At 32.7% G+C, this 14,055-nt stretch overlaps 1 protein-coding gene across 4 annotated transcripts in view; it reads right to left on the reverse strand.

The window, feature by feature from the left end:
• The window catches only part of LOC140627314 (uncharacterized), a 290,030-nt gene that overhangs the window by 140,631 nt on the left and 135,344 nt on the right, over positions 1–14,055 (reverse strand). For all 4 annotated transcript variants that reach the window (XR_012026135.1, XM_072815491.1, XM_072815489.1 and 1 more), the window contains exons 6-7: positions 5,583–5,782; positions 1,373–1,460 (exon numbers count right to left, since the gene is read on the reverse strand). Coding sequence is in view for 3 of the 4 variants with exons in the window: in XM_072815491.1 (XP_072671592.1) it covers positions 1,373–1,460; positions 5,583–5,782 (288 nt within the window). In the remaining variant the exon portion in view is untranslated. The remainder of the gene's footprint in view (positions 1–1,372; positions 1,461–5,582; positions 5,783–14,055) is intronic.

Raw genomic sequence — 14,055 nt, forward strand, 5'->3', positions numbered from 1 at the left:
TTATGGAGTTAAGACAAGCTTACAAAATATCATATACTAAATTCTAGAAAATTATAACTACAAAAGGAATAACCTTGTTTGAGTGATAAATGGATAAATTAGTGAATGGAAGTATAAATAAATAAGTGAACTAAATAATTTTCAATAGAAATGCATGGATAAACAAGATATATGTATATACACACAATGGAATATTATTATTCAGCTGTAAAAAGAATGAAATCTTGCCATTAACAATAACATGGATGGAGCTAGAGAGTTTTATGCTAAGTGATATAAGTCAGTCAGTGAAGGACAAACACCATATGATTTCACTTATATATGTGGAGTTTAAGAAACAAAGGAACAAAAAGGAAGCAAAAGAGAGAGGCAAACCAAGAAAGAGACTCTTAACTATAGAGAACAAATTGATGGTTACCAGAGTGGAGGTGGGAGGGAGGATGGGTAAAATAGGCGATGAGGATTAAGTAGTGCACTTGCTATGATGAGCACCAGGTTTTGTATGGAAGTGTGACTCATTATATTGTACACCTGAAACTAATACTACACTGTATGTTAACTAACTAGAATTTACATAAAAACTTTAAAAGAGAAGAAAAAACCTGCAACCAAAAAAAAAAAAAACCACTTATCAACTCACACACAAAAAAAATAAGGGAAATATATTACTCAGATAAAGGGAGAAGTCATGGTAGTAAATTCTAGGTAGAGAAAATAATATGATAAAAAAGATAGAGGTAGAATTGTACATGAAACATTTAAAGATGAATGAGTAAAATATTTTAAGTAATATAAGGATCATATAGAACAGAAGGATAATAGATGATTATGGACTAAGGAGGGTTGTGGATGACAGCTTAACAATGTTAGACTATGTTGACTGGATAATAGTAAGCATTTAAAGGTTTCTATTCAGTTTAATGTTATTTTACAATAATGCAGCAATAATGGTAAATTCTAATTGAGCAGAAAAGATATTTGAGTCGACAAATCAATTGCATAGCTATAAAAATATTCTATCTGTATATAAAAAATATGGACCTGAAATTCAGTATTGGCATTAGAAATGGTAAACAGGGGATGCCTGGGTGGCTCAGTAGTTGAGCATCTGCCTTCAGCCCAGGGTGTGATCCTGGAGACCTGGGATCAAGTCCCACATCAGGCTTCCTGCATGGAGCCTGCTTCTCCCTCTGCCTGTGTCTCTGCCTCTCTCTCTGTGTGTCTCTCATGAATAAATAAATAAAATCTTTAAAAAAAAAGAAATGGTAAAGAGATTAGCTATATAGGTGTTATTGAAAATAAATTTACAGGATTTGATAAATAAATACATATAAGAATGTATGGAAAATATCACAACAAAACCATGTCTTACCTGTTCAGAAAAATGTTTCAGTAATGTGATAAGTTTAATGAGGTGGCTTTTCAAACTGGAAAATTCTGACATACAGTCAAATGGAGGCCTGCCAGGGAAGGATGACAAGAGATTCCATCAATCTCAGTTTCATTGAATGTCACAGCTTTATACCTTAGGAAATTGAAAATTATAACCCACAATATATATACCTTTGGATCACTTTAAAAATCTGCCAAGGGTCAGCTAAATTTTAGACATCATGAAGTTATATAAAAAATAACAGAAAACTTATACAGAAGCTGATCAGTGTAATATATCTATGTTCTCAGTAGCTGGTAGGATTGTAGGTGCACAATTTACAACAGTTTTCCCTATTTTCAAGTTACTATGAAAAGGTGGAAGGCAGAGTAAGTAACTTTTTAATTTCTTTTTCCTGAATGAGTACATAAAAAGAATAAAAAAGAAAAATACGTATAAAATATTAAGTATGTAATCCACAAGTAGATAATCCATTCCTTGAGAAATAAAGATTGGTGGTATCTAGTAATTAATTTTGTCACAAATGAAAAAAAAACGTATTTTACTTAGGATACTATAGCCAATTGAAAATTTTGGGCTGTATTATTTTTACTTAGTGTAGCTTTCAGGCTTCTGTGGTTTTGGAGAACTATAATCACAAGTAGGAATTTGAATGAGGTGATAAAACTTACATAGCATTGTTGTAAAATGATCACCCCCTTCATCTATTTTATTACATTCCAAAAATGAAGAACAATTTTCAAAATGTTATTTGTAAAACAAATTAACAAGCATTGAAGTGCTGAAAATATACTTATTTTCACATGAAAAATGAAGTTTTAGCTTTAAGAATTAGCAATAAAAGTAATTCATAAGAACCCCCCTCTCCAATTCCTAGAATATTACAATCTCTGGTGCTTACATGAAAGTGACATTTTTTTGGAAGTCTATTTCTAAAGCACATCTGAAAAAAATTTTAGGCATTTTTCCCTTTTCATCCATTTCTAGACTTAAAAAAATGAGCAAATAGGCAAGAAAACATTTGGTCAATGTACACCCTATTACCTCATCCTATCCTATCCTTTAATAATCAACATGAAACATGCTCAATTTATGTTTCCTTACAAGTAGAGCATTGGGTTATTATGCTTGGATAAGTTGTCTTGAATTACTATATTGCTCTCTTCAATGAAATTTGTCATAAATTCTACTTCAAATCAATAGGCAAATTAAAATTGTAATGACTAATGGAAATGCAATGTAATCAGAGAAGCCCCTATCAACAGATCTAAGATTTCCATTTATTATCATAATTAAGAGCTTTTTAAAACCCATAATGCCCACAATTAATTTTAAAATGTTACTTCTATTACCAATAAAATGACACTTAAATAAAGCTCTATCATATATAAGCATATAATGTTTGTGAAGTCATTCTTTTGTATACTGTAGGTCAGTTGAAAAAGTTCATACAACTCAGTAAAAAGTCTAAATACTTTAGAAAAATATAAAAAAGGAAGAACAAACTTTATGGGAAGAGATCATACAACTACCTTTCCAACTTTTTGCCATGATTACATTTTGAATTAAACTCTTGAATTAACATAAACTCTCAAAAATACTTATTATCTCTATTTCCAAGATGACTTACTAGATTTATATTCTTTTTAATAAAACAAAAATAAGTTTTAGGCCTGAAATTATAGATTTAATTAAGCCAAGTCAAATAACAGCTTGAATCATAATTTGAGAAAAATTCAATATTCAAACTAATAATGGAAAATTTACATTTTAACAGCACCTTTCTCATATTTTGTTTTAGAAACACAAAGATGAAGCTAATTTTAGGATAAACCATAGAAATAATTTTCTTGCCAACATAGTTATTTAATTTCAGAGAGAAAAGAAACAATTTCTCCAATTAGCACTCTAACCAGATATTATATAGGAGAAGATTAATTATTATGTAGGAAATCCAATTAGGCTAAGCCTCAAACATTTTTTTGAGCCCCAAACCTTCTTAAAACCCATGTTACTACATGATCAGAATTGAGCCAGTTGAGTCTCTAACACAACTTTCAAAACACATGGTCTTTACTAGGAAGTCTTTGGAAAATCAGAAGTGACTAAAGCTAAGAAATTTATAGTACTGAGGTGTTTTATAGCAACTATTTCCACTGAAAGGTATATTATTGTGTCTTTTATGTGTTTTATTCATAACATTTTATGCATTCAAAGATCATATTTAGAATATTCAATACGTTTAATTAGTATGAATACATCTTATTCCGTTGTTACTAGTTCTTAAGCAAGAACTATGAGAATCTGCAATGTTTTACAGTTTAAAATATTCAAGCAGGTAAAAAGAAAGTGCTAAGATGAACCATAAATTTGCCATTTTCAAAAGCTGTTATATGAGGTCATTTTGTATAGATTGTATCATTTTTGAAAGAGAAGTCTAATTGCTCACTACAAAATATTAAGGACTATTTACTACAAAATATTGCAATAACAGTATAAACACTTTTAATATTTTTTTAATTTATTTATGATAGTCACACACAGAGAGAGAGAGAGGCAGAGACACAGGCAGAGGGAGAAGCAGGCTCCATGCACCGGGAGCCCAACGTGGGATTCAATCCCGGGTCTCCAGGATCGCGCCCTGGGCCAAAGGCAGGCACCAAACCGCTGCGCCACCCGGGGATCCCTAAACACTTTTAATATTATCTGGTTCCACTGATCAGAGCAAAGAAGCCTTCAAATTGGTGATGTAATGAAAATTTGCTAAAGCATGCTTGTTAATACTGTAACTGTGATGAGAATTTTGTAATGAGACTAATATACAAGAAAATCTAATACTGTGAATTATCAACTATCAGTGAAGCAGATTATATTCATTTGGGGTTCTTTTGTTGCCAACTCAGTTCTGTGGCTTTGTTGTATACCTATTATTCCTTTCCCTATTTTCCTTAATTCCAAAGATCTCAATTATTTTGTTTCAGCTTGTTGCCAGATAAATAAGTGTAAGGGGCTCAGAAGAGAGGAAGTAGAGGAACAGATGAATTTCCTATGTTTTATCTAACATTCAATTTGAAATTTCTTTGAAAAAGCAGGTCAGATATTTCATCCCGTCTTCATATGAACAAAATGGGCTTGTCAATCAAGTATCAATTGAAATGAAAACAGGTGTTAAAAACTAAGAGAACAGATAACAAAAGGAAAAAGTATTATGACTTCTCCCTCTTATACTCCTCTCGTTGATTATAAAACCATGCCTCCCTCTTACTATTTAACCTCTCTATCTTTGGGATATAATACTTTCTGATAACAGATGCAAAAGGCGTAGGAATAAATATCCATGATGTTTCATTTGTGTGTAAAATATAAAGTTGAGGGGCAGCCTGGGTGGCTCAGCGGTTTAGCGCCTGCCTTCAGCCCGGGGCATGATCCTGAAGTTCCGGGATCGAGTCCCACGTCATCCTCCCTGCATGGAGCCTGCTTCTCCCTCTGCCTGTGTCTCTGCCTCTCTCTCTTTCTCTCTCTCTCTCTCTCTCTCTCTCTCATGAATAAATAAATAAAATCTTAAAAAATATATAGAGATGACTATAATCTTTGATTAAAATAGCAATTAGGAAACTTAATTTTTTAAGAAACTGAAATATTAATGTTACCTAAAGGTTATTATCAAAAGAAGATTAGAAATCATTAGCCTTTGATTTCTAAAGACTTCTCTTAGTAACAGAGTTTTAAAGGCATTACTGACTCTTGTTTATGAAAAATCCCTAATATAATTAATATGTAAAGAAAAAAATCACTATTTTGTTGCTGTAAATAGTCCAGATGTGGTATTTTAGAACTTTGGTGTAACTTTTGTGCATTCCTAAAAGACTGTGTAAAAAAACAAGTGTCTCTAATGCAGCAGCAGAGTTTGATCTATAAAGGAAGCCCAAAGTGACTCCCTTGTAAAACAAATACTAATTCTATAAAGTGATTTGTTTCCATAAAAAGTCAGATGATCAAATATTGGCTTATTTAAAAGTCATTATGTAAATATATTTTTCACCCTAGGGAGATATTCAGAGCATCAATTAAAATCTATAATTATATCTGAAAGATACTGTGGAAATAAAATCCAATCCATTTATAAGTTTTCTGAAGAGGGAAAAATGCAACTATCTTAAGATTTTACAGATCAGATATTAGGAATTACCTTTCCAGAATGTTTAGTATCATCTTGACCATATTAATCAGTTCAAGAGCAGCTGTAAGAATGTTATGAGGTGGTTTTTCATTAGTGCCATGTAGAGAACGGGCCCTTCTTCTTTCCGATATCATGACAAGAACACGATCAATAGCATGCTCAAGATGTTCAGTTTGTTTTCTGAGTCTGGTAGGCATCTTTTTGTCATTCTGAAATTAAAGTGGGAGTTTGGGGGAAGAAATGAGGCAGCACTTATCTAACATACTATAAATATGGAGTAGGCTTAACAGCAACACCATTTAACCAAAGTAACATAAGAGGAATGCAAAATTACCATCAAACACTTTTCATTCTTTACATACTGCTTCTGGTAATCTTATGCCATTCATGGTAGTAGTTACAGAAAGGACACGAAAGGAATAAGGTTCAGCCATGTGAATACTGAGGTATGTAATTTTATAATGTGACAACTACTTGCCTAAAATTAGCACATGTTAATTCTGGTACTGCCTTATTAGTATATCTATCTCATTTTATTATTACAATACCATCTACTGAGAGAAAACTCCATATTCCTTTGTATTCTGCATAGGACTGGGTATAGATCTAAGAGACAGGAAAGAAGATCCTTAATTTCACTTATCTCAGAGCCCTGGAAACTACGTATAGTCTGAGAGCTGATAATTTAAATATACAGGAACCCTAAGAATATTAATTTGGCACTGATATTTAGATGTATCAAGTGATTAGACACTTGCCTTGTATATATGTATTTTCTTCGCATGAACATGCATCCACACACTCCCATTCATCATGCTTTTGTCCAAGGCCTCATCAAATGGCTATCAGAAATAATGACAGGGTTGCAGTAATGGCTTCATGCAACCTTTTATTGGAAGAAGCTACTCTAGCTTCCTGCTTTAATGTCAGGGAATAATCTGTGATTTACTAAGTAGTAAAGAAATTTCCTAAAAAAAGGACCTGCCTCCTTTAGTTTTTGAAATTCTGAGGTGCAGGGAATTTTATTTAATTAAGTAAGAAATGAGTTTATGATTATTTTTAGCCTAGGTCCAATAAGATATGTGAAAAGATCATATTGATAGGACTTCAACTAAATCAGAGAACCAAGTACACATCTCTTCAATAATTACTTCTTCCTGTAGTAAAATATATTATGTGATATGTTTAAATGTTCACTCTTAGTGTTTCACTTTAAAAATCACAAACCAACCTAAAAATAGGCCCTTTCAGATTTCTGATGAATGGCTTTGTTTCAATAGCATCTGCCTCCCTCAAATAAGCTTGCTTTACATTTGCTAATTGGAGAAGTAAGATATATATTTGGGCATTTTTCCTTCTTTTAAAGGGTTTTAGAATATGAAAAAGAAAGTAATGAAAATGAAGGATTCTACTTTTCTTATTTACAGATGTCATAATGAAATTATCAGTGCCAGCATTTAAAATATAAACATTGGTCATATTTTTACTTCTATCTTCTGCTTCCCAGCATTTTCCAGATTTTATGGATACTATCTGAGATTTTAGATACAAATTATCATTAATATTAAAATAAATTAATATTATTAAGATATATACTTTATCTTTCCAGAATTTTTCAAAACTTTGTGTTAAGTGTATAATCATATTAACGAAGATTATTTTGACAAACTATGCCTTATATTTTTATTGCTGGATCTTTTATACTACAACATATCTGTAGTTATTTATTTTTATTCATTCTCTGGCCACCTAAAGTATGTCTTCCAGTAATTTTAAAGAATTAATTGGTAATATATTCCCTGACCTTGTAGTCTTCAGAATGTTTTTCAGTTGCCAACTCACATAAATGGTTTCTCAAGGTCATATAGCTAATTATTAGCCAATATTATCCTGGAAACAGAAGCCTCCTGTTACTGCTCTTTCTGATACATTATTAAATGTATTTTCCCCTAGAGAGATAGGGAAATATGGGAATTTTTGGTGTGGGCTATGCTTTTGTCAGTGCGGTGAAATGGAAAGACATTTAGGTCTGGGGTGAGATATGAAATTATGCAAATCTCTTAATATCTCAGAGCCTCTATTTGTTTCTTTCTCTCTAAAATGTAGAAATTAATACCTGTTTTATCCATGCATAGGATTCTTAAAGATATCAAATATATAAATAAGAGCTATTATTATTTATATATAATTAGTATATACCAAAAAAAGTCACAATTTTTAAGTAATTCTTAACAACCAGACTGTATATACTGGACAATCTCTTCATAATCCTAAAGAAACTTCAAAGAAATTAAACAGTTTAGACCATCTGACATTCTAAGTATGTTTGAATTGATTTTGAAGATTCCATTAAGATTAAACAATTGACAAATATTATCCTTGTTTTGCTTGATACTTCACTAGAACGTCTTTAAAGAGTGAAAATCAGATAATGTCTTCTCTTTATTTTTTGTTTTAAAATCATTTTGCAGTAGGCAAACATTATTTTTCAGTAAACCCAAAAACAATTAGGTCAAGGAATTATACTCTGAGAATATTTAGAAATGAGAAATGAAAGCCCAGGAAGGCCATAACAGTGAATATTTTAGCATGAATATCTAACAGCAAATAATGTCATTTAAATTGTAAAAAAAAAAAAAAAAGGGAGTACTGTTGAAATTTTTAAAAGCCATATATATTAGCATAATAATGGGAAATTTTCATTATTACACATATCAATAAGTCACAAAGGTGTCCAACAAAAGTGTTTCCCAAGTGTTAGCTTGCCCTCAATATTGAATCTTTTTTTTTAAATTTTATTTATTTATTCATGAGAGACACAAAGAGAGAGAGAAAGAGAGAGAGAGAGGCAGAGCACAGGCAGAGGGAAAGGCAGGCTCCATGCAGGGAGCCTGACGTGGGACTCCATCTGGGGTCTCCAGGATCACACCCTGGGCCGAAGGCGGCGCTAAACCGCTGAGCCACCTGGGCTGCCTTTGAATTTCTTTTAAAAAAAAATTAAGTAATCTCTACATAGGGCTGGAACTTATAACACCAATATCAAAAGTCACATTCTCCACTGATAGAGGCAGCCAGGCACCCCTTGAATTTCTTCTGAAACCATGAAGGTCATAGTGCACCAAAAGAGATATTTGTTTCTATAAACCTCTTTGTGATCTGCTGACAGATAAGCATGCTGACAGCCAAAATGAACACCTCATGTTTTCATTAAAATTTGAATTACAGACTTCTCAGATTCTATTATGATTGATGAAATTAAATAAATTCACTTTTCTCCATTTGACAATTAATTATTTTTGTTAGTATATAATCTTCATTGGTTTTACAGAGCTTTCAAAAACTAACAACAGTGGGGCATCTTGGTGACGCAGTCAATTAAGTGTCTGCCTTTGGCTCAGGTCATGATCTCAAAGTCCTGGGATTGAGCCCCAATTCAGGCTCCCTGCTCAGTGGGGAGTCTGTTTCTTCCTCCTCCCTCTACTTCTCCCCCTGCCTGTGCTCTCTTTGTCATTAATTAATTAATTAATTAATTAAGAGAAGAACTGATGATAGTAACAATAATAGAAAGAAATGTCATGTGTACATCTTTTACATTTCAGAAACACATTTTATTCCATCAAAGCCATCAGTGGAGTCTATTTTCTGTGTACCACCAGCTTCCTCCAAATATTCTTGATATTTCTAGTCGATTATGTGTGCTGCATGTTCTAACATTATTCTACCTAATGTATATGGTGAAGGAATAACATCTTAATATGTTTATTGTAGCATGCACAGTCAGAATTTAATAATGGAACAGATCAATTTAAAGAATATTCACCATCTGTATATTATGTGTGTATAAGTGATAGCTACAATATAGGAATTTTCTCGAGGGTTTATGCAAAAGGGCACTGAGAATTTGTGTGATTGAAAATAAGCTAAATATTATATCAAATCTTTGTTTTCATTTAGATACCATAGTCTTGTAGAAAGGTAGAGGAACCATTTTAAATTCCATACTATGGACATTGCTTATTGCTAAAGTAAGGCTCCAATATATATTTGTTTATATTCTGCATCATAAATAATATCTACAGATCTTCTTATTTGGCCTTACATAAATTATACAAAAAACAAAATGTTTGTTTGTACTTTCTGCTTAGTTCTTCTGCTATCCATTGAATGGAAGCATCCACCTACTTTGCCATTTGCTTAAAATCAGCCATGAATGCACAAAGATTAAAGTCAAAACATGGAGAAATATTTTGTTCCTATGACCCTGTAGAAAAATATATAATTTTGAAAGTCTCCTACTGTGATGCAAATGGAATTATATAGGAAATTTTTTTCCCAAAGAACATAATGTCTTAATATACATGATGCTAGGAAATGGCATATTCTGATAAAAAATTCCTACATAGCTTAGTGATTATCTGACACAAGCTCCTGATTAAAAAAGAACACATCCACAACAGTTGTATTTTCCAAAAGCAATACATTTCTTGCTTTCATTAACAGAAGTATAAGCAATATAAAAGAGTTCCCAAGCACTCAGATACTCTTTTCCAGGCTCTCTGACTCATAGTCAGAGATCCTTACAATTTACTAGCCATATAATTGATCCATTCAATAATTATCTTATTTATAAAATGGGATTCTTCATGAAAACTCTAGGTTGTAATCTAAGAATGAATGTTAAAAATGCTGTTACACTTGAGAATAAAATGGATTAACAATGTGAAGTAACTCTTCAAATTGTAAGTAAATTTAGAGATGTAATTTATTATTTTCATGACTACTGTCATTAATAATTATGACACTAATAATCACATATCACAAAAAGTAACCTAAAAGTTTTATGATTAAACAGTGTTAAAAACAAAAATATTTTTAAAAAGAGAGAGGGGCAAACCAGAACCAGTCCCTACATACATTTTTGTGCACACATTTTTCAATCAAATTCTTCCTTACATGAATCTGTCTGGTGTATTATACATCTAACTCATAAAAACATCATGTTTCATTTAACCACTCATATTTTACATTTTTAAGGGGGAATGGGAGAGGAAGAGGGAGAGAATCTTAAGCAGGTTCCATCCCTAGCGCAGAGCCCAACACTGGGCTTGATCTCACAACCCTGAGATCCTGACCTGAGCCAAAATCAAGAGTAGGAAACTTAACTGACTGAGCAAACCAGGCACCCCTCTTATTCTACATTTTATAGCAAACTATGTATTTTTAAATATTTTACCCAATATTGCAACCTTTTACAAGTCTTTTGTTAGCTATCTGAAAATCTATATTTCTGGAAGGTATAAACTCAATAAGGGCAGGAACCATGAGTTTTTGGCTCACCATATCCCTAGCATCCAGAATGCCTCACATGTGGAAGGTGTCAAACATATTTATTTATTGAGTGAATGAAGGCTAACATAAATGTAAAGGATCAGGAGACTCATTCTCTAGTCCTATCACTTCCATTACCTATCTCTATATTTTTAATTTTTAAATTCCAGAATAGTTAATATACAGTGTTGTAGGAGTAATTTCATGTGTACGATGCGGTGATTCAACAATTCTCTATGTTTATTGCATTATTTACAATAGCCAAATTATGGAAGCAGCCCAAGTGTCTGTCTATCAATAGATGATGTATAAAAACACATGGTTTTTACTAACTGTAATTTTGGGCAAATGATTTAGCTACTGCATCTCAGTTTCCCAATTTGTCAAATAGAAATAACAAACTGTTCTACTTCACAAAATTACTGAGTTGATGAAAAGGAATAATGGAAAACAGAAACAATATTTGAAAATCATTTTACAATACATAATGTATAACAATGTACATGCATATACATTGTTACTCATAATATATTCCATATCCTATATTTGCTGTGGAATTCAAAAGTAGACTCTAGGTATGAAAAGGTAATTGTTTTCCAATAAACTTTTACTTAACAAAAATAAAATGATTTGAAAACTGCCTCCCTACACTCCCTTTAGAAGCTCATGGTGACATGTCATTTGAGTGTTTAATTTATATTCAATAAAGGTCACTTTAAATTCTGATTCTGGGGCACCTGGGGGCTCAGTTAATCGTCTACCTTCAGCTCAGGTCATGATATCAGGGTTCTGGGATCAAGCCCCACATTGCATCTTGCATCAGGCTCCCTGCTCAGCAGGGAGTCTGCTTGTCTCTCTTCCTCTGACCCTCCCCCTGCTTGTGCTCTCTCTTTTGCTCTCTCAATTAAATAAATAAAATCTTTTAAAAATAAACAAATAAATAAATTTTGATTCTTTATTCTAATCAGTTACCAGTAAACCATATCTCAACATATTACAGTTTAACATTTTCTTAGGACTTAATGAATTTTCTCATTACTTTGTATCAAAGTCTAATGAAAACATTTAAAGAACAGTGAGCACAGAGAATAATCCTTGTATTTTCTCCATGTTGACTGAGAAGCCATTTTCTGGGTATGTCACCTTTATTCCCATTGTGCATCTACTTCAGATTGTCTGAAAGATACATGAACTAAAGGATAATATTGCCTAAATATAAGGCATACCTCATTATATTGTGCTTTTCTTTGTTGCATTTTTAAATATTCCATTTTTATATAAATTAAAAGTTTGTGGTAATCCTTCATCCAGCAAATCTATTGGCACCATTTTTCCAACAGCAGTTGGTTACTTCATATCTCTGTGTTGCATTCTGGCTATTCTTTCAATATTTCACATTTTTCATTGTTATTATATTAGTTATGGTGACCTGGTATTATTGTAGTTGTTTCAGGGGTCATGAACCACACCCATACAGGACAGCAAACTTAACTGATAAATGTATATGTTCCAACTGCTCCACCAACCAGCCATTCTCCCATCTTTCTCCCTCTCCTCCAGCCTCACTATTCCCTGAGACACAACATATTGATGTAAGGCCAATTAATAACCCTACAATGGCCTCTAAGTGTTCAAGTGAAAAGAAAAGTTACATGTCTCCTACTTTAAAAGCTAGAAATAAAAAACTTAGTGAGGAAGGCATGCCAAAAGCTGGGATAGTTTGAAAGAGAGGCCTCTTACACCAAACGACCAAGTTGTGAATGTAAAGGAAAGGTTCTTGAAGGAAATTAAAAGTGCTACGCCACTGAACACAAAAAAATGATAAAGCAAAACAACCTTATTGCTGATACGCAGAAAGTTTTACTAGTCTGGATAGAAGATCAAACCAGTCACAAATTCTGGTAAGCCAAACTCCAACCCAGAGCAAAGCCTGGATTTCTTAAATTCAAGTTCTTCAATTCTATGAATGCTGAGAGAGGTGAGGAATCTCAGGAAAGAAATATGAAGCTAATAGATGTTAGTTCATGAGATTTAAGGAAAGAAGCATTCTCCATAACATAAAAGTGAAAGTGAGGTAGCCAGTGCTGATGTAGAAGTGGCAGGAAGTTAACCAGAAGATCTAGCTAAGTTAATTAATGAAGGTAGGTAACAATAGATTTTCAATGTAGATGAAACAGCCTACTACTGGAAGAATATGCCATCTAGGACTTTCATAGCTAGAGAGAAGTCAATGCCCGGCTTCAAAGCTTCAAAAGATACACTGACTGTCTTGTTAGGGGCTATGCAGAAGTTGAAACCAATGCTTTTTTACCATTTCAAAAATCCTAAAATCCTTAAGAATTGTGGTAAATCTACTCTCCTTATGCTCTATAAGTAGAACAACAAAAAGCCTGGGTAACAGAACATTTGTTTATCATATTGTATGCTGAATATTTTAAGCCCACCATTGAGGATTACTGCTCAAAAAAAAAATAAGACTCCTTACTGCACATTGACAATGCACATAGTAGTCTAAGCAATGTTAGTTGGCAAAGTAAATTGAAAACCTTCTGAAAAGGTTTCACCATTTGAGATAGCATTAAAAATATTAGTGATTCATGAGAAAAAAGTCAAAATAGTGACATTAACAGGAGTTAGGGAGAAATTGATTCCATTGCTCCTGGATGACTTTGACAGCTTCAAGACTGCAGTGGAGGAAATATTTGCAGATTTGATAGAAATAGGAAGACAACTAAGTAAAATTAGAAGTGGAACCTGAGGACATCACTGAATGGCTGCATCTCATGTTAAAAGGTCGACAGATGAGGAGTGGAGGTTCTTATGGTTGAGTAAGATGCAATCTACTCCTATAAAGAGTTTTCTAGATGAACAAAAGTTAAAAGAATTTTTGACCACTAAACCAGTCTTGTGAGAAATGTTAAGGGTGACTCTGAGTGGAAAACAAAAACCACAAGAGAAATAGAAAATACAACAGCAAATAAATTAAGTATACATGCAAAAATCAGTCAAGAGAAGCATGAAATAAAAGAATATAATATATGATATCAAATATCAGAAATGTGGAGGGGGAGAGATGTTAAGAATAGGTTCAAATTTAAGCAATCAAAAAAATTTAAGCAATCATCAGCTTAATATAGACTGCTACCTGCAAAAG

Source organism: Canis lupus, chromosome X (assembly GCF_048164855.1).
Source record: "Canis lupus baileyi chromosome X, mCanLup2.hap1, whole genome shotgun sequence".
Taxonomy (NCBI): Eukaryota; Metazoa; Chordata; class Mammalia; order Carnivora; family Canidae; genus Canis; species Canis lupus.